Here is a 19088-nt window from a genome sequence, read left to right as displayed (position 1 = left end):
AACGAGGGCCGGCATTTTATTTTTTATTTTTTCCTAATGGCCCGGGAATGAACCGGCCGTTCGGGAGTTGTCCCGCTTTTCCCAATGGCCAGCACGTCCCTGTCCGCTACGCTCCCTCCACCCCTTACACCAGCCAGTGGGTCACTCAATGACCCAATTCTTTATACCGGCAGGTCACGACTCAAAATCCCATTTTCTTTTCCTACAAAGAAATTAAATATATATTTCAAAAGATGGAAAATCTTTTGAAAAATAGCATTTTTTTTTTTTTTAGAAATAGCGAGGAAATAGAAGAATTGTATGCATTTTCAAACAAACAAACAAACAAACAAACAAACAAACAAACAAAGACATCTGAGAAATTCCATGAATAAAATAGAATACTAATTAAGAAGTTAAAATAGCCGATCTACTTTTTTTTGGGTGGCAACTTGTGTGTGAAAAAAAAAAATAATAACATTTTGAGTTATAAAAATAAAGAATAGCCGATCTACAAACTCTCGACACGTCGCGAAGCATCACATTTTGAGCTTGTAGATCTGTCACTAGTTTGGGTCACAGCCTAAAAGGGGAACCCACTGACCCCCCCCCCACACTGTGTTCCCAGCAGCACTGCAGGTGCAGAAGCCGTGGCTCTTGATGAGTTTTAAACGATCCATTGTTGGCGAAACCCAGCTTTCCCAGAAAGTCAATTCAATTAAATGTCAATTTAAAGAAGCTTCATTGCCATGAGAAAACATACGTTTTCTTTACATTGCCAAAGCAAGTGTGAAAACATATTAAAGGAGTAGTTCACCCCCAAAATGACTTTTTTTTCCTATTGATTACTCATGCCATGGAGAGTAGAGTTCAATAATATTTTTTGTTTTTTGTCACATTCCTAAGACAAAATTTGATTTGAGTAAATTTACCCCCATTGATTCCGGATGGTGACCCGTTTTGAAACGGGTCACCATCCGAAATGAATGGGGGTAAATTTATTGTTATCACATTTATGTCTTAGGAATGCGACAAAAAACAAAAAATATTATTGAACTCTACTCTCCATGGCATGAGTAATCAATAGAAAAAAAAGTCATTTTGGGGGTGAACTACTCCTTTAAAGAAGAATTTGATATTCGAATATTCTAATATTTGGTGAATGCCCAAGTCCAAAGGTGACTTTTCATAATCTAAACAACCCTTTGGCAGGTCTGTAAGCTTATGGGGGTCCTTGAAATGAGAGGCTTTGACAGGTCTGTAAGCTTATGGGGGTCCTTGAAATGAGAGGCTTTGACAGGTCTGTAAGCTTATGGGGGTCCTTGAAATGAGAGGCTTTGACAGGTCTGTAAGCTTATGGGGGTCCTTGATATGAGAGGCTTTGACAGGTCTGTAAGCTTATGGGGGTCCTTGATATGAGAGGCTTTGAGAGGCACAGTGATAAGACATCAGGGGGTCTCCAGGTGTGAGACCCTCGCCACCACCCAGTAGGATGTAGGAAAAGAGTTGTTTTCTTTCCAGACCAACGGGCACAGGTTGGCACCGCCCTGGCCATGCAGCGGGCCATGCCAAGGGCTGTAAAGCACCTAAAAATGGATCTGCATGGCGGAAAGTTTTCCCCTGAAAACGGGGAAAGCTTATAAAAACAAGGGGAGAGAGAGAGAGAGAGAGAGAGAGAGAGAGAGAGAGACAGAGAGAGAGATAGTCTGCTTTTTTCCACTCATATAAATTAATTCCCTACTTTAATCATGTTAGAATTCACACAAAAGTAGCAAAAAATTGCAGATCTACAATCTCCGCTGTTTTGCTATTTCATATTCTTATTATTAAAGGAGTAGTTCACCACTTTTCAACCTGTCTTCATATAATAGGTCCTCACTAATGTTCATAATAAAATATCAAAAAAAATTCTACTCAGTCCAAGTCTCCTAGGAGAGCTGTGGGAAGTTCAGAATCCATCGTCTTGTGACATCATCATTTTCCCCCAAAAAATATTAATCAATATTTTTGAAAAAAATATTTAGATTTTTATTATCGCGAGAACAATGGCTTCCACTTTAAAATTGCAACTTTTCAGGAATAGAAAGCCTGCAGTTTTTTTAAACTGGATTGGCAATCGATGATGTCACAAGACGATGGGTTTCTGACCTGCCCATAGCCCTCCTCTGAGAAAAAAAAAAAAAGGAAATTTTGAGTGAGGACCAATTATATGAACATAGGTTGAAAAGTGGTGGAGTGCCCCTTTAAGTGAAAGTGGTTCAGTGTACAGTGTACAGCAGGGGTTCCCAAACCTTTTTGTCTCAGGGCACCCCATAAATATTTATTTAATCCGAGGCACCCCTACATTTCACTCCCAGCACCTTATATTTATAGCATATCGTCGTTGTCGGGTGGAAACCTTGTATGTCCAAAACCGTTCATTTTGTATTGATCATCTATAAAATATACTAAACTAGTGAAAACAGCAGATCTAATGCGAGGCGTTGTGTGCTTGTAGATCGGCTGTTTTGTGCGACGGTCTTGTTTTGTGCGACGGTCTTGTATGATGAAGCAGGGCTTTGCTTTACCAAAAGACGTACACATTTGAAACTTGGAGATACGAGGTTTCTTCCCGACAGTGACGATATTTTAGTGATTATGTTTGCCAGGAAAACGTTGAGATAACAGCCATTTTGGTTTGAACTGACAGAAAATAACTTTGTACTTCAAGTTCCAAATGATGCTAAATATTTTTTCAAGTGTCCAAAATCTCGCGGCACCCCTGGACTGCCGTCACGGCACCCCAATGAAACCAATGAAAAGAGACTCTTAACACAACATAACAGCGTCTCCCCATATCTTCAGATGGATCTTTATAAAAAACAAAGTTCTATTTCAGGTCGAGATGCCAATGAATCAAGTTACAGACCCGGGCTTGAGGGTCCATTTGGTTCAATATCAGTATCAATCATTTGATTGACTGATTGATTGATTGATTGATCGATTGATTGATTGATTGATTGATTGATGAAGATCTTATTAGAGGTTTGCATTGGAAAAGGTACGGGACAGTACTGTACAGTTCACAAGTACAAGGTCAACTAAAAGGATAAAAAATCACACCCAATGTGAAGTGAGCGGTGGTCGTGCTTGCATAACGTCTTCAGACTAGGATTTGAGTCTAGGATGTACAGACTATGCTACACACACACGTTTTGCTAGGGCAAATCGCTGAGGATAAAGGCTACAGACACACGCACAGCCACTCTATGGAGCGGTTTACCACCGCTCAAAAACGCAAGACCGCCTTTGTTTTGTTTAAATTTGGGTCCCTTTTACAACGTGATGCGTTGTACCACTCTGAACTAAGCATAATCAAGTCAATACTGGAGATGGGCAATTGGGTATGGCAATGCAGCTGCAATGCAGTTGCCATACCCTGGGTCCAGGGGGGGGGGAACATAAAAGTTAATTTTAAATATAAATCCATGAATGTCTCTTTGTCTATCTGTGCTGGTTATTATGTTGTTAAATTACAGTAAAATAACTACAAACCTTAACCCTAACCCATTTAACAAAATGGTCATTTTAACAAGGTATTATAATTATATTCTCCCCATCTTGACAGAATGGTATATTCCCAGGTTCCGCAGGTCAGCTGCACAGGTGCAATGCATTATTGTTAATTGTGGCACTAGCATGCCAAGTTTAGCTGCACTTGAACAACCATTTCAGGCTGCCATATCCAGCACAAGAAACTGTAGAAACGGGGGGAAAAATAGAATGTACTTCTTAAAATAAATGTATCATGCCTGTTGCTAAGGTATACATGACTGGTGTCTTGCACGCGCGCCATGTTGCCATACCTTAGCTTTTTCTGAACTGACGCCACTACCGTCCAGCTCATTAGAACAGAGAGGAGAGAAAACACCATCCGTCTCCAACAGCAGAACCTTGAATGCTTTATAGTAGGGGTGTAACGATATAGTAACTGCATCGAAATATCGTTTTTAACTTAAAAAATCGAAGTATATCGAAATGAAAACAGCTAAAATCAAATCGTGTCGTTTTATTTTGTATCGTATCGAATCGGCAGTGCAAAGAATCGATTGTATCGATACTACCTATTGTGCATTGTATTTAGCATTTTTAAGAAGAACATTTTAAAAGGAGGGGTTTAATTACTTTTCCATTCCATATAGCTACACTGGTGTATCGATAAATGTTTGTAATCTCTGGGTTCATGTCAAGGTGCAGGTTTGTCAATATACAATGTCCATGTATTTGGCAGATAATCACTGTGTTTACTTATTTATATCCATAATAATACATGTTTCCCTTAAAAACCTGCACTATCCACACCTTTCACACAGATTTAATTTCTTTGCTAAATAGTTACTATATCGATTTTAAATAATTAAATCGAATCGTAACGTATCGCCATGAATGAACCAATATCGTCCATGTATCGTATCGTCAACCATGTATCGTGATATGTATCAAATCGCTATTAACATGTATCGTTACACCCCTAGTTTATAGTTTCATGAGAGGAGGAGAACACCGTGGTGTCGTTCAGACACAGACGGTCAAGGATAAGTCACTTTCTGGAATGCATTATTACTTTGACCTGCTTTTATGTGCTTTAACTATTAAAACATCTTGAATGTCTTTGAATATTTTGACTCGATTCTATAAGGGGTCCACCCTGTTCCCCAGGTTCTATGCTCCCCCCCCCCCCCCCCAAAAGGTTCTATGTTCCCCTCTCAACCAAAAACAGGATCTACTGTATGTTCCCCACACAAAAAAATGAACCTAGAAACTATTGTAAGTTGAGCGGGGAACATAGAACCTTTTTTGTGGGGGTAAATGGGGAACATAGAACCTTTTTTGTGGTGGTAAATGGGGAACATAGAACCTGGGGAACATAGAACCTGGGGAACATAGAACCTTTTTTGGGGGGGTAAATGGGGAACATAGAACCTGGGGAACATAGAACCTGGGGAACATAGAACCTTTTTTGTGGTGGTAAATGGGGAACATAGAACCTTTTTTGTGGTGGTAAATGGGGAACATAGAACCTGGGGAACATAGAACCTTTTTTGTGGGGGTAAATGGGGAACATAGAACCTTTTTTGGGGGGGTAAATGGGGAACATAGAACCTGGGGAACATAGAACCTGGGGAACATAGAACCTTTTTTGTGGGGGTAAATGGGGAACATAGAACCTTTTTTGTGGTGGTAAATGGGGAACATAGAACCTGGGGAACATAGAACCTGGGGAACATAGAACCTTTTTTGTGGTGGTAAATGGGGAACATAGAACCTGGGGAACATAGAACCTGGGGAACATAGAACCTTTTTTGTGGTGGTAAATGGGGAACATAGAACCTGGGGAACATAGAACCTTTTTTGGGGGGGTAAATGGGGAACATAGAACCTGGGGAACATAGAACCTTTTTTGGGGGGGTAAATGGGGAACATAGAACCTGGGGAACATAGAACCTTTTTTGGGGGGGTAAATGGGGAACATAGAACCTGGGGAACATAGAACCTGGGGAACATAGAACCTGGGGAACATAGGTACGGCCACTTCTAAATCCGTGATTCTCAAACTTCATGTCAAGGACCCCCAAGATTACATGTATTCGGGTACACATTATTGGGTATCATTATCTTATGCTTTAAAGCCATACTGTGTAAGATGCCCAACTAGTGGTCATTAGCCCTATAGCAAACCGCGGTCGCGTCCGCGTCTTTCGGACGTTTTTCGTACCTTCAGACCCCCGCGTCTGCCTCCACCTCGCTGAGATCTATCTTTTAAGGGGTCCCTTGTTCCTGTGCGTTCAGTAATTCCAGAGATACGGACTCCTTCACCCTGCCTGGTAGGCGAAATTACCTAGAGAAGGGATGGTACAAACGGGCGACAACAAATATGGCTGCCATAGCGACCCCACTTCAAGATGCGCTGTGATTGGCCGGCAGTTGTATAACCCTCGCTGTGATTGGCCGGTAGTGTGATGACGCAATTTTGGCGCGAGATCCGGTCCACGGCAAGGATCTCAGTTTACATACAGAGAAGGCTTTACAGGCTGAAATTCACGGCGCGGATCTTCTAAAACTTTTGTGATTTAATAGTTAGGAGAATTTTAAGATTTGTTTTATAAAAAAAGTTACATAGTACAACTTTAACTATTAAAAAATAGCAGATATACAAGCTCACAGCGCGGCACCGAGTGCCTCGCTGCGAGCTTGTAGATCTGCTATTTTTGAAAAATCGTGAAAATTTGAATTTTGCCCCGATTCTATAAGTGTCTATTGAATCCTTCTAAGGTTTTTTGAAAAACCCTATGTTTCTATGTCAGCAATCTGGCCAGCCATCGTCAAAGAAAAGGTCCTTTTCACTTCAACTGGAGCTCAGTTAGTCTGTTCTTGAGAGACTACTAGAAGCAAAATATGAGTTACAAACGTTTGCTTTGAAAATATATTCAAAGATCTGCACACATTTTCATGACTTTTTCAAAAATAGCAGATCTACAAGCTCGCAGCGCGGCACTCGGTGCCGCGCTGTGAGCTTGTATATCTGCTATTTTTCACTGGTTAAAGCATTCAATGATTCTAGGCCTAAATGGGTTAAAGAAAGGTGGAAAATGACATAAAACTCAATCTGACATGGAAGCTCTCATTACAGCTCATTAAAAACTCACTGTTCCTTCTCTGTCCGTTCCAGGTCGTCCTGGAGAAGGGAGGAGGCAGGTGCTTTATCTTGTTTCAGTGAAGACTAAAACAAACCTCATTTTAACCACGTTAGACCCAGGGACGTGGACGCGTCTAATTACTACTAGCTTTCCACTTTATTGATTTATCGTATTAGTTCGAACAGTTCTCAAAGTGCGGGGTCAAAACTATTGGCCAATAAATACATATTCATTTGGGGGTCCTCCACATGAAAATGTTTGACAACCACTGATTTATAATATGGAGAAATGTTACAATAACAATTAAATAAATACAAAATGAAGTATCTGTCTCTGTAGGAGACCTAGATTACAACTCATTAAAGTTTTCCACAGACTGTCTGAGGGAGGGGGGGAGGGGGGGGGGGACGTCACCGCAACCCACCCTCATAAAATACAATAAAACTAGAAAGGTGCAATTCTGGGAAGTTTCAAGTGTGGTTGCACCAGCACATCATATACTCTCCATGTGCACACTTGTTATCCATGGGTTTAATAGAAAGCTCCCTTCTTGAACTCTGTCTTGTTTTTGAGCGGTGGTCACACCGTCTCCATAGAGTGGCCGTGTGTGTATCCGCGTATCCGTGTATCCGTGTATCCGTGTATGTGGGTGGGTCTGTATGTAGCCTCAAGCCTGGTGTAGTACCTTTTATGACCACACATGTTAAGGGAGGGGCGCTGTTTTCAGGCCAGGCCAGGCCAGGCACACACACACACACGCACACACACACACACACACACACACACACAGGGGGGAAGGGGGGAGGGGTTGGTGGGTAAGAGGGTGCTGTTGAGACTAGCCTGGGGGGGGTGGGGGCGGGGGGGAGGTGACAGAATTCATAGATCTAGAACACATCGAATTCATAGATATAGAACACAGAATATGTACAGTACAGTACAGTTAGGTACAGTAGAGTAGAGTACAGTATACAGTACAGTTAGTTGGTGGTTGGTGGGTAAACCACCGCTCAGTTCACACGGGTGTGATTTTATATTGTATTATGATGTCACTCCTTCTTCTGATGTCACACCTGTCTTGTGAACATTTAGAGTGATGTCATCCAGGTTGTACGGCTGGATATTTATCTATCTGTAAATTAGGGAAAACTATGTCTGCGTGTCTGCGCGCAGTGCGCTGTGCGTCTGCATGTCTGCACTGCGTGTCTGCGCTGACGACAAAACAGGTTCGATACAGTAGGATATAGCATAGCATAGCATATGCCAGATGGACACAAACAGGCCACCCTGGATCAGTGATGGCTGAGTGGTTAGTGTCCATACCTAAGACTCCGGAGACCCCAGAGGTCGCAGGTACGATCCCCCGCTCCAGCTATCACTGCTCCCCCCCTTGCGCTCCTTGTGGGCTGCCTCATAAGGGTTCAGCTGGGTTAAGCTGAAAAAACGCAGCTGGGTTGGGCTGCGATACCCGAATTTCCCCCGCGGGAGGAGTAGGTAACTATCATTATCATCATTATCATTATCATTATCTATCACAATATGACTTCCGGTTGGTTCTAGCGGAAGTGGCGGAAGTGCTGTGTTTAACGGAAGTTACGTCATGCGTTGTAGTCTTCTGTTGGAATTCTCACGGCGGAAGTTGAACAGTCTCTGCCTGATATTGTCACCAGGCTTTTCTCTTCGCAGATGAGTAAGCCTGGCTACGCGAGGCTACAAACAGGCATATGTCTGATAAGCTTGAGGATTGGTGGCTTCACATGACACTCTGACCAGACCATGTCCATGATTGGTCAGGTTACTATAAAAAGGGCGAGGCGGGCGCACACCTCTAGTATGGATAATGAGAGGCCATGAGAGGGGCCGTCTATGCCATAAAGTATGTCATTGTGAACAATGGAGCGATGGTCCTAAAATATGAGTTCTGTTCAACCAATTTCTTTTAAATTGACAAATGTGCAGATGACAACATCAACATCCCCAAAAGGATTAAATAGAACGATAAATAGAACGATATTCAAGGTAAGTTAGGTTGCAATCTTACTGTGTACAAAGACTTGCTATCTGTGCAGTGCTTACACCATCATACTGTTAGATTGCTCCTGATTAATATGCAAAAATCACGATACAGTAATATTAACTATATGATGGCAGAGCAAGCACTAGTCTGCACAGATACCGTAGCAAGTCTTTGTACGGAGTATAACATTGTAACCAACCTAACTACCATGAATATTGTGGATCTACCCTTCCATTTAATCCTTTTGGGGGTGAAAAATCAAGGTGTAAATGCAGTGACCTGTAAGTCCAAACAGTAAGCATGGAGACAGTAGCCATGTTTCCATAAGCCTATTACAGTGACCTGTAAGTCCAAACAGTAAGCATGGAGACAGTAGCCATGTTTCCATAAGCCTATTACAGTGACCTGTAAGTCCAAACAGTAAGCATGGAGACAGTAGCCATGTTTCCATAAGCCTATTACAGTGACCTGTAAGTCCAAACAGTAAGCATGGAGACAGTAGCCATGTTTCCATAAGCCTATTACAGTGACCTGTAAGTCCAAACAGTAAGCATGGAGACAGTAGCCATGTTTCCATAAGCTTATTACAGTGACCTGTAAGTCCAAACAGTAAGCATGGAGACAGTAGCCATGTTTCAGTGACCTGTAAGTCCAAACAGTAAGCATGGAGACAGTAGCCATGTTTCCATAAGCTTATTCGAAAATAGGAAGAAAATTCTGCCTTTGTCATAATGCGCATTAAGGGTTTATGGAAACGCCACTTATGTCACACAGTCCATAGCTAGGCCTCGGTGTCAAACAGTCCATATATACTGTATGTATCAATAAAAACAATATGATATTAAAGGGATATTACACTTTCAAAGTCATTTTATCATCTAATCAGGCTTTTATGAACACCCTGAACAGTTTTTAATTTGCTTGATTCAATATTTAGATATTTGATGTAAATGTTACCAGGCCCGACACGCCCAGGCCCTCTCCACATACACACCCATTGTAACTTCAAACTCCATTTTAACCATGATAGATTCATTAAAAACACCCGTTGTTTTTTCTGTTGACTCATACTACCCTCATAATACGTGAGCAGGCCGTGTTTTTTCGATAACTTTTTTCATTAATTTTTAATAATTATTTGGGAAAATGAAAAAGATTTAATACAAAAATGGATTATTAAAAATAAATGAAAAAAGTTATCGAAAAAACACGGCCTGCTCACGTATTAGGAGGGTAGTTTGAGTCACCAGAAAAAATAATGGTTGTTTTTAATGAATTTATCACGGTTAAAATGGAGTTTGAAGTTACAATGGGTGTGTATGTGGAGAGGGCCTGGGCGTGTCGGGCCTGGTAACATTTACATCAAATATCTAAATATTGAATCAAGCAAATTAAAAACTGTTCAGGGTGTTCATAAAAGCCTGATTAGACGATAACATGACTTTGAAAGTGTAATATCCCTTTAACTACAAACAAATGAAAAACATCCTTCCACCCACCATGACTCCGGTGAACAGGCAGACCGTCTTGCCACAGCTGGTCTGAGGCGACACGTCGCCGTATCCCACGGTCAGGAAGGTGATGGCGATCAGCCACAGCGCCACGTCCATGTTCCTGGTGCTGGTCAGTTCTGACGTCTGCCTGCAGGGGGGGCCAGAGAGAGCAGCGCTGTCCTTAACCCATTCAGGGCCTAGAATTATTGAATGCTTTAACCAGTGAAAAACAGCAGATATACAAGCTCACAGCGCGGCACCGAGTGCCGCGCTGCGAGCTTGTAGATCTGCTATTTTTGGAAAAAGTTGTGAAAATGTGTGCAAATCTTTGAATATTATGCATTTTCAAAGCGAACGTTTTAACTCAAATTTTGCTTCTGGGTGTGGTCCCTGGAACTATATATTTTGAGATGGGGGTCCGTGGCCAAATACATATCATTTTAGGGGTCCTTCACATGAAAAGGTTTGAGAACCACTGACATAGTAGTCTCTCAATAACAGACTAACTGAGCTCCATTTAAGTAAAAAGGACCTTTTCTTTAACGATGGCTGGCCAGATTGCTGACATAAAAACATAGGTTTTTCAAAAAACCTTTGAAGGATTCAAAAGACACTTTTATGCCCATATATGGAGTTCCCTGATGTCATCAATATTAAGCCCATATACGGACATATTTGTCTCATGTGGTTTATGACATCCAACATCTATGATGTCAGACGTCAGAGTCATCTCCATATATGGGAAAATATGGCCCCATTTTGACCACATTTTGTCTAGCTTAACTCATACCCTGCCAAAAAAGTCGTTTTTATAATAAAAACGTCTTTTTCACTATGGACCTCCCTGCCAGACGTCTTCTGGACGTCTTTTTTTTTTAAATAATAAAAAAAAAAAAAAAAAAAAATGGACCTCCAACAGTGTACTAGGCATGATCGCGATCGCAAAATTGCATGTTTAACCCCCATACCAACCCCATCTTTCAAACATGGCAGCCATGTTTGTTTACATTTGAAGAAAACATAAGGGCAGCCTTCTCCTGAATGCCTGAACGGATTTCCAAGCGGATTTTTTTGTTTGAAAGCTGTGAAAAGCATGCACATACATAGTGCATGATCTGTGCACGAATGTGTGCACCAGCGTGCACACTATTGTTTTAACCCTTTGTTGGTGAACCGGCAATACAAGAGGTCCCCACTTTAAATATGGCACCGACTGAGTTCAACCAACCAGGTCTGTGCATTCTTTTTTTTTGGTCAAAGTTGATCCCATGCCAAAGCGCCAGCGCTCGCCCAGCAGTCTGCTGTCACCCAGGCCCTTCTCGCCCTTAGGGTGTCTTACTGGTTTGACAGGGACACTTATCCAATGTAGAGCAGTGGTTCTCAAACGTTTTTTTTTGGCTCAGGTTCACCCACGTAAATAACACTGAATTACACCAGTAAGACTCCCTAATCGGGAGATAAGCGACCATCAGGTCGCAGTGTGATTTTAGGGCAAAATCTGTAGGAGTAGTGTCCAAAAATGTGTTTTAAAAAATCGGCCTGAAGGTGGCACTAAATCGGACAGATCAATGTTGATGAGATGAGTGTAGACATACTGTGTACCGATTTGCGTGATTTTAGGGCAAAAATTGTAGGAGCAGTGTCCAAAAATGTGTTTTGCAAGAATCGGCCTCATGGTGGCGCTAGAAGAGGGCCATGTGAGAATTGATGGGTGGAAGTTGTGGTTTGGCAGGCAAGGAGTGTGTGTGCAAAATTTGGCATGGATCGGGGCAAAGGTTGCGGAGATATGAGCAGGGCAAAAGTGTGACGTGTGACAGACTGACTGACAGACTGACGGACAGCTGGTCGAGGTTTTGACAGTAACTGCGACCTGACGGTCGCAATGATTGCTTTACAGTCACATTGCATTCATGTCAGCTCCATTTCACTAAGCATAAAGGCTCTAAGGTCATACATGGGCAACTGGCGGCCCGGGGGCCACATGCGGCCCCCACCTTCACTTAATGCGGCCCTCAAGTTAATACCGGAATACTGATATATTATTGATTTCAGCTGTTACAATTCCAAACATGACTTGCTTTAATTCTGTCAGTTTATATTAGTAGCTTAATGACTAGTAGGCTATAGTAGTATTCAAATGTCTTTTTTTTTTATGTCCAATGTATTTGTATTCAAACTCATGAATGTAATATGACTATATAACTAAATGCGTTTGAAATTAAATCAAAATGCTACATTTCAGGATTCCAATTAAAAAATAACAAAAAAGAATTCAGGATTCCAATTCAAATGAAGCAAAAATAGCTGATCTACAAGCTCAAAACGCATCGCAGCGATTTTTATGAGATATGACAAAGTAGGACATATGTGGCCCTCTGGAGTGAAGGTGGAGATATAGTGGCCCTCTCATCATAAAGTTGCATGCCCACCCCTGCTCTAAGTGGTTAAACTGACGTGATAGTATAACTATTCTGAGGCACCCCTGGACTTGTGTCATGGCACCCTAGGGTGGTTTTCAAACCTTTTTGACTCAGGGCACCCCCTGTAAAAAACGTCTTCATCCGCGGCACCCCTGAATTACACTGTTCATTTTTAGATTCTTAAATCTTACATCCCATTGGAGAAATATCTATATAAATATAATATATATAAATGTTTCCATCAGAAAAATAGCCTTATACTTGACTTTTAACCACTTGAACCCCAGCATGCCTATTCTGGGGGGAAGGTTCACCAAGAATAGCCGATCTACAAGCTCACAACGCGTTGTGAGCTTGTAGATCTGCTATTTTTGGTGAAGAGAGAGAGTTAAAATAACTCATCAAGTAAAGTGCAAATCAGGTCTATTTTACTAAGCATAGTGAAGTGATATTGATATAATGATATTGATGAATTCCAAATATTATCAAATTATCTCGCGGCACCCCTGGACTGGCATCACGGACGGCACCCCAGGGTGCCCCGTCACCCACTTTGAAAACCCCTGCCCGTCACCCACTTCATGACACTGTCATGAACTGGTGTATTTATACCCTTATTTTGTAGTGATGTCCCAGTGTTTCCTGTTTTGCCTTGTTGCCGTTACCTGCCTTGTCCCACCTGTCCTGTGATTCGCAATTATGTTCACCTGTGTCTTGTTTAGCTGTAGCCAATCACGTGTCAGTCCTGTGTCTATTTAAAAGCTCACTTCCCTGTGTTCCCTCGCCAGATCATTTAGATGTTGTTGTGGTGTCATGTTTCTGGTCCTGTTCATGTGCATCTGACCCGCTCTGCCTGCTACTCAAAGATTTGCCATTTCAGATCATGACAAGTGACACTGACAAGCCAGTGGCCCAATTACATGAGTTATATTTCGTCGTTGTCGGGTGGAAACCTTGTATGTCCAAAACCGTTTGTTTTGTATTTATCATTTTAAAAATGATTTAAACTAGTGAAAACAGACGATCTACAAGCACACGTTGTGTCCTTGTAGATCTGCTGTTTTCACAAATTTTGTGCGACGGCCTTGTATGATGAAGCAGGGCTTTGCTTTGCGAAAAGAAATTACAAATTTGAAACTTGGAGATACAAGGTTTCTGCCCGACAGTGACGATTTACTTTGTTGGCCGCCCAGCCCCCAAAATGGAACGAAGGCCGACATTTTATTTTTATTTTTTTCCAAATGGCCGGCCTGGACCAGGTCCAGGCCGGGAATGAATCGGCCATTCGGAAGTTGTCCCGATTTTCCTAATGGCCAGCACGTCCCTGTATCTTAGCCTGAATGAGACATAAAAAATAGGAATTAAATTCCAAAAAGGTAGCACATCCCTAATGTTTAAATCAGGAGGACAAAGTACTCACATTTCCACTTATTTATTGGCACACACCAAAAAGGAACGCTTACGCGTTTCGGCTAAGAGCCTTCGTCAGACCTGAATGAGACATCTCTGATTAAACCTTGCATATAGACTTACGGCCATTGACTTATGCCATTGTCCCATTGGCCAAAAAGAAAAAGGAGACAACATTTCTTGACTGAAACTCTTTGGGAGTTTCCGCCCCGCCCCCCCCCCCCCCCCCCCCTTTCAGAGACTAGTGTTTGTTTACTTTCGGATTGACGATGCACGTTTATCTTTCTGGATATGAGAAAAAGAACAAGAAAAAGCGTCAAACAGAACTGCGGCAACAGCAAACAGGTAAATAAACATTTAACTTGCACTGTCAGTTGTAACTTGTGTTGTGCGATGGAGCCACGTTGTGCTGCTTTAGCGGCGATATGCAAGGGCTTTGAGTTGCGTGTTAGCCTGCTGCCTAATTTGCGTGTCACGGCTGGACACTTGTACTGCTGCTGTTTTGTAATCTCTCCTCACTCGCTGTCTGTCGCTGACAGTAGCTGTAGTCTTCAGTGCGCTCTTTCTCTGTGACGATTGTCTGTGATTTGTTTCTGCTGTTGGTTGGTTTTTGGTTCTGTTTGTTTGTTGTTGCTAACTTGCTGCTGTGGGTTCTTGACTTGTTGTGAGGTGTGTGCAGTGGTATAAAGTAACTATAAGTACATTTACTTAAGTACTGTACTTTCGAACAAATTTAGTTATGTGTTGCTGCTTTTACTTCTACTCCACTACATCTCGGATCTAAATGTTGTACTTTTACTCCACTAAAAATTCATTTGAAAACCTTTGTTACTTTACCATTCATTAGGATATTATCAAACATACATAAACCACTCTTTAGCCCTATTTTATGGGAACATAGTCGATCTACAAGCTTACATGCAGTGATGCAGTTTTAGTCAGTGGGATTTGCATTTTGCTTAAGCAAGAGGCCGTTTTGTTTAGATGACAGCTCTTACTTAGCAGTAGCACTACATCCATGTGACTGTCATGACTACCCTACAATAGTTCCCCAATACCCTACAATAGTTCCCCAATAGGCGGCCCGCGGGCCATTTGCGGCCCGCAGGGGGCTACTGTCTGGCCCCCACCAACCCCAGTAATAATGGTGGTATAAGAGCAGCAACAACACCAGTATATCATTATTGTGGGGTGGAAATCTCGTATCTCCAAATTTGCATGTTCTTTCGCAAATCATACAAGGCCGTCGCACAAAAGTAGTGAAAACAGCAGATCTACTAGCACACAACGCATCGCACCGCAAGGCGTTGTGTGCTTGTAGATCGTCTGTTTTTACTAGTTTAAATAATTAAAAAAATTATAAATGCAAAACGAACGGTTTTGGGTCTGATTTTCACCCGACAACGACGATATCTGAACTGTCGCTGGAGTAGCGGGAACGCCACCGTCGCCCCCTGCAATGTTGTGGCCCTCGGCTTGGTACCCTAGACATGATTCGGCCCTTGAGGAAAACTAATTGGGGAACCCTGACTCTACCCTAATGTTGATATTCCTCTTTCTACCTTCAAACAGCCCACATGTTTCACTGATAATCAGAAGGCCCCATAGCAGAATCCTGCTTAGGGCCCCTGTGGAGCCAGAACCGGTTCTGCGCTCTGCCTCTGAAGTCTGTTGTGTATTGTGGGTCTCATATCTGAGTCTCACTGTGACAGAAACCCTGCTGTAGAGTTTATAGCATATCTGAGTCTCACTGTGACAGAAACCCTGCTGTAGAGTTTATAGCATATCTGAGTCTCACTGTGACAGAAACCCTGCTGTAGAGTTTATAGCATATCTGAGTCTCACTGTGACAGAAACCCTGCTGTAGAGTTTATAGCATATCTGAGTCTCACTGTGACAGAAACCCTGCTGTAGAGTTTATAGCATGTCTGAGTCTCACTGTGACAGAAACCCTGCTGTAGAGTTTATAGCATATCTGAGTCTCACTGTGACAGAAACCCTGCTGTAGAGTTTATAGCATGTCTGAGTCTCACTGTGACAGAAACCCTGCTGTAGAGTTTATAGCATATCTGAGTCTCACTGTGACAGAAACCCTGCTGTAGAGTTTATAGCATGTCTGAGTCTCACTGTGACAGAAACCCTGCTGTAGAGTTTATAGCATGTCTGAGTCTCACTGTGACAGAAACCCTGCTGTAGAGTTTATAGCATGTCTGAGTCTCACTGTGACAGAAACCCTGCTGTAGAGTTTATAGCATGTCTGAGTCTCACTGTGACAGAAACCCTGCTGTAGAGTTTATAGCATATCTGAGTCTCACTGTGACAGAAACCCTGCTGTAGAGTTTATAGCATGTCTGAGTCTCACTGTGACAGAAACCCTGCTGTAGAGTTTATAGCATGTCTGAGTCTCACTGTGACAGAAACCCTGCTGTAGAGTTTATAGCATGTCTGAGTCTCACTGTGACAGAAACCCTGCTGTAGAGTTTATAGCATGTCTGAGTCTCACTGTGACAGAAACCCTGCTGTAGAGTTTATAGCATGTCTGAGTCTCACTGTGACAGAAACCCTGCTGTAGAGTTTATAGCATGTCTGAGTCTCACTGTGACAGAAACCCTGCTGTAGAGTTTATAGCATGTCTGAGTCTCACTGTGACAGAAACCCTGCTGTAGAGTTTATAGCATGTCTGAGGGCGGATTCACACTGCAATCCGTTTGATTAGAACTGATTCTGAAACCGGTTGCTGGTTCACGCTGGCCAGCATTCACATTGGCAGACCTTCTGGCCTCCCTGGAGATCACTAGCACTATACAGCCCGGTCCTATAGGTGGCGGTATGCACATAGTGTCATCAACTATGCGACATTGCTGATGGTGGTTGCCAATAAATTCAGGCACGAAAGTTGGTGTAACAATTCAATGACGCGCGACAGCGCAGTGTGGAACATTGTTGCAGTGGTCTTGGGTCTCGCACCCCCCACACCTCGACAAGACAAACAAGCCTATTTGCATATCAATTGACCTGTGTCGCTGATCTACAAGCTCACACTGACCTTGCATCCGCGACGCGTTGTGAGCTTGTAGATCTGCTATTTTCCAGGCGCATAAACGTGCAGAATGATGAGCGAGACATGCAGCGCAGCGCACGTTATTATTTTAATTATTTAATAATCAACATGGCTGAAACGCTTGTGGCTTAATATTCACATTAATGGCACGTCAAGCAGGCACAGCAGTGCACAAGCAGTGCCAAGGAATCTATAACATCGAAACAAAAGTCAGGGATAAAGGAATACTTTTAGGCTATTTTCTATCAACAGCGGTAAGTCATTTTCGGTTTGTTTTCATGGTTTAACAGTTCATGGTTTAACTTGTAGGCTAGTGCTTTCTCTTTCTGCTTTTCTTTCCCGACGGGCGACAGCGCACACACATGCATGCACGCACGCACCAAGCCCCCCCCTCCCGCTGTAAATCTGATCCCAGAGCAGCATAACCATCATCTCACAGTTACAGCCATACTTCATGTCGCTGCCTCGCGGCTAATAACGGACCTGAATCTGATCCTAGGTCAGCCTAGATTACAGTCCCGTGTTCCGAATGTTTTAACGGAGCGCCGGTTCTGGCCGTCCCGTCTCACTTTCACCCCTGCCTCAGTGCGCTGGTGCGAGACAATAAATAACTGTTCGCCAATTGCTACTTCTCCCAATTGGAAGTACATGACACCAGTCCAGGCGCACCACAGTAGTAGGCTAACTGGTGATATAAAACATATAAACGAATTTTAGAAGACAGTCCTACAAGCAAGCAATCTCTCTGTGAGATGAAGTCGCTGATCCCATGGCCATGTCGACAACTGTTACCCAGTGTTTATTTGTGCCGACGGCTGACTCGTCGACATTATATGAGGTCACGTTCAACATCAATACCGTTTTTGAGGCCGGTTGCTTCACACTGCGGCTCACCGGTCTCGAGGTCGCACAATGCAGTCTCGAGACTACCTCTTGAGGTGGTTTCGAGGCTATCCGTTTCTGAGGAAGACCGCACGCTTCACACTGTCAAAACCGGTTTAAACATCTGCCAAGTAGCCTCGAGACCGGTCTCGAGACCGCAGTGTGAATCCGCCCTGAGTCTCACTGTGACAGAAACCCTACTGTAGAGTTTATAGCATATCTGAGTCTCACTGTGACAGAAACCCTGCTGTAGAGTTTATAGCATATCTGAGTCTCACTGTGACAGAAACCCTGCTGTAGAGTTTATAGCATGTCTGAGTCTCACTGTGACAGAAACCCTGCTGTAGAGTTTATAGCATGTCTGAGTCTCACTGTGACAGAAACCCTGCTGTAGAGTTTATAGCATGTCTGAGTCTCACTGTGACAGAAACCCTGCTGTAGAGTTTATAGCATGTCTGAGTCTCACTGTGACAGAAACCCTGCTGTAGAGTTTATAGCATGTCTGAGTCTCACTGTGACAGAAACCCTGCTGTAGAGTTTATAGCATGTCTGAGTCTCACTGTGACAGAAACCCTGCTGTAGAGTTTATAGCATGTCTGAGTCTCACTGTGACAGAAACCCTGCTGTAGAGTTTATAGCATGTCTGAGTCTCACTGTGACAGAAACCCTGCTGTAGAGTTTATAGCATGTCTGAGTCTCACTGTGACAGAAACCCTGCTGTAGAGTTTATAGCATGTCTGAGTCTCACTGTGACAGAAACCCTGCTGTAGAGTTTATAGCATGTCTGAGTCTCACTGTGACAGAAACCCTGCTGTAGAGTTTATAGCATGTCTGAGTCTCACTGTGACAGAAACCCTGCTGTAGAGTTTATAGCATGTCTGAGTCTCACTGTGACAGAAACCCTGCTGTAGAGTTTATAGCATGTCTGAGTCTCACTGTGACAGAAACCCTGCTGTAGAGTTTATAGCATATCTGAGTCTCACTGTGACAGAAACCCTGCTGTAGAGTTTATAGCATATCTGAGTCTCACTGTGACAGAAACCCTGCTGTAGAGTTTATAGCATGTCTGAGTCTCACTGTGACAGAAACCCTGCTGTAGAGTTTATAGCATGTCTGAGTCTCACTGTGACAGAAACCCTGCTGTAGAGTTTA

The 19088-nt window shown here is 42.8% G+C and overlaps 1 protein-coding gene across 1 annotated transcript in view; it reads right to left on the bottom strand.

Moving 5' to 3' along the window:
* Positions 1 to 19088, bottom strand: part of kcnn4 (potassium intermediate/small conductance calcium-activated channel, subfamily N, member 4) — a gene marked incomplete at both ends in the record, with an annotated part of 117733 nt that overhangs the window by 27667 nt on the left and 70978 nt on the right. The window contains one exon of the mRNA XM_080744423.1: positions 10170 to 10311. Within this exon, the coding sequence (XP_080600549.1) occupies positions 10170 to 10311 (142 nt within the window). The remainder of the gene's footprint in view (positions 1 to 10169; positions 10312 to 19088) is intronic.

This window comes from Nannobrachium achirus, assembly GCF_963921795.1.
Source record: "Nannobrachium achirus genome assembly, chromosome: 2".
Lineage (NCBI taxonomy): Eukaryota > Metazoa > Chordata > Actinopteri > Myctophiformes > Myctophidae > Nannobrachium > Nannobrachium achirus.
The sequence above is the reverse complement of the archived record's forward strand: the minus strand, read 5'-3'. Positions and strand labels throughout refer to the sequence as shown.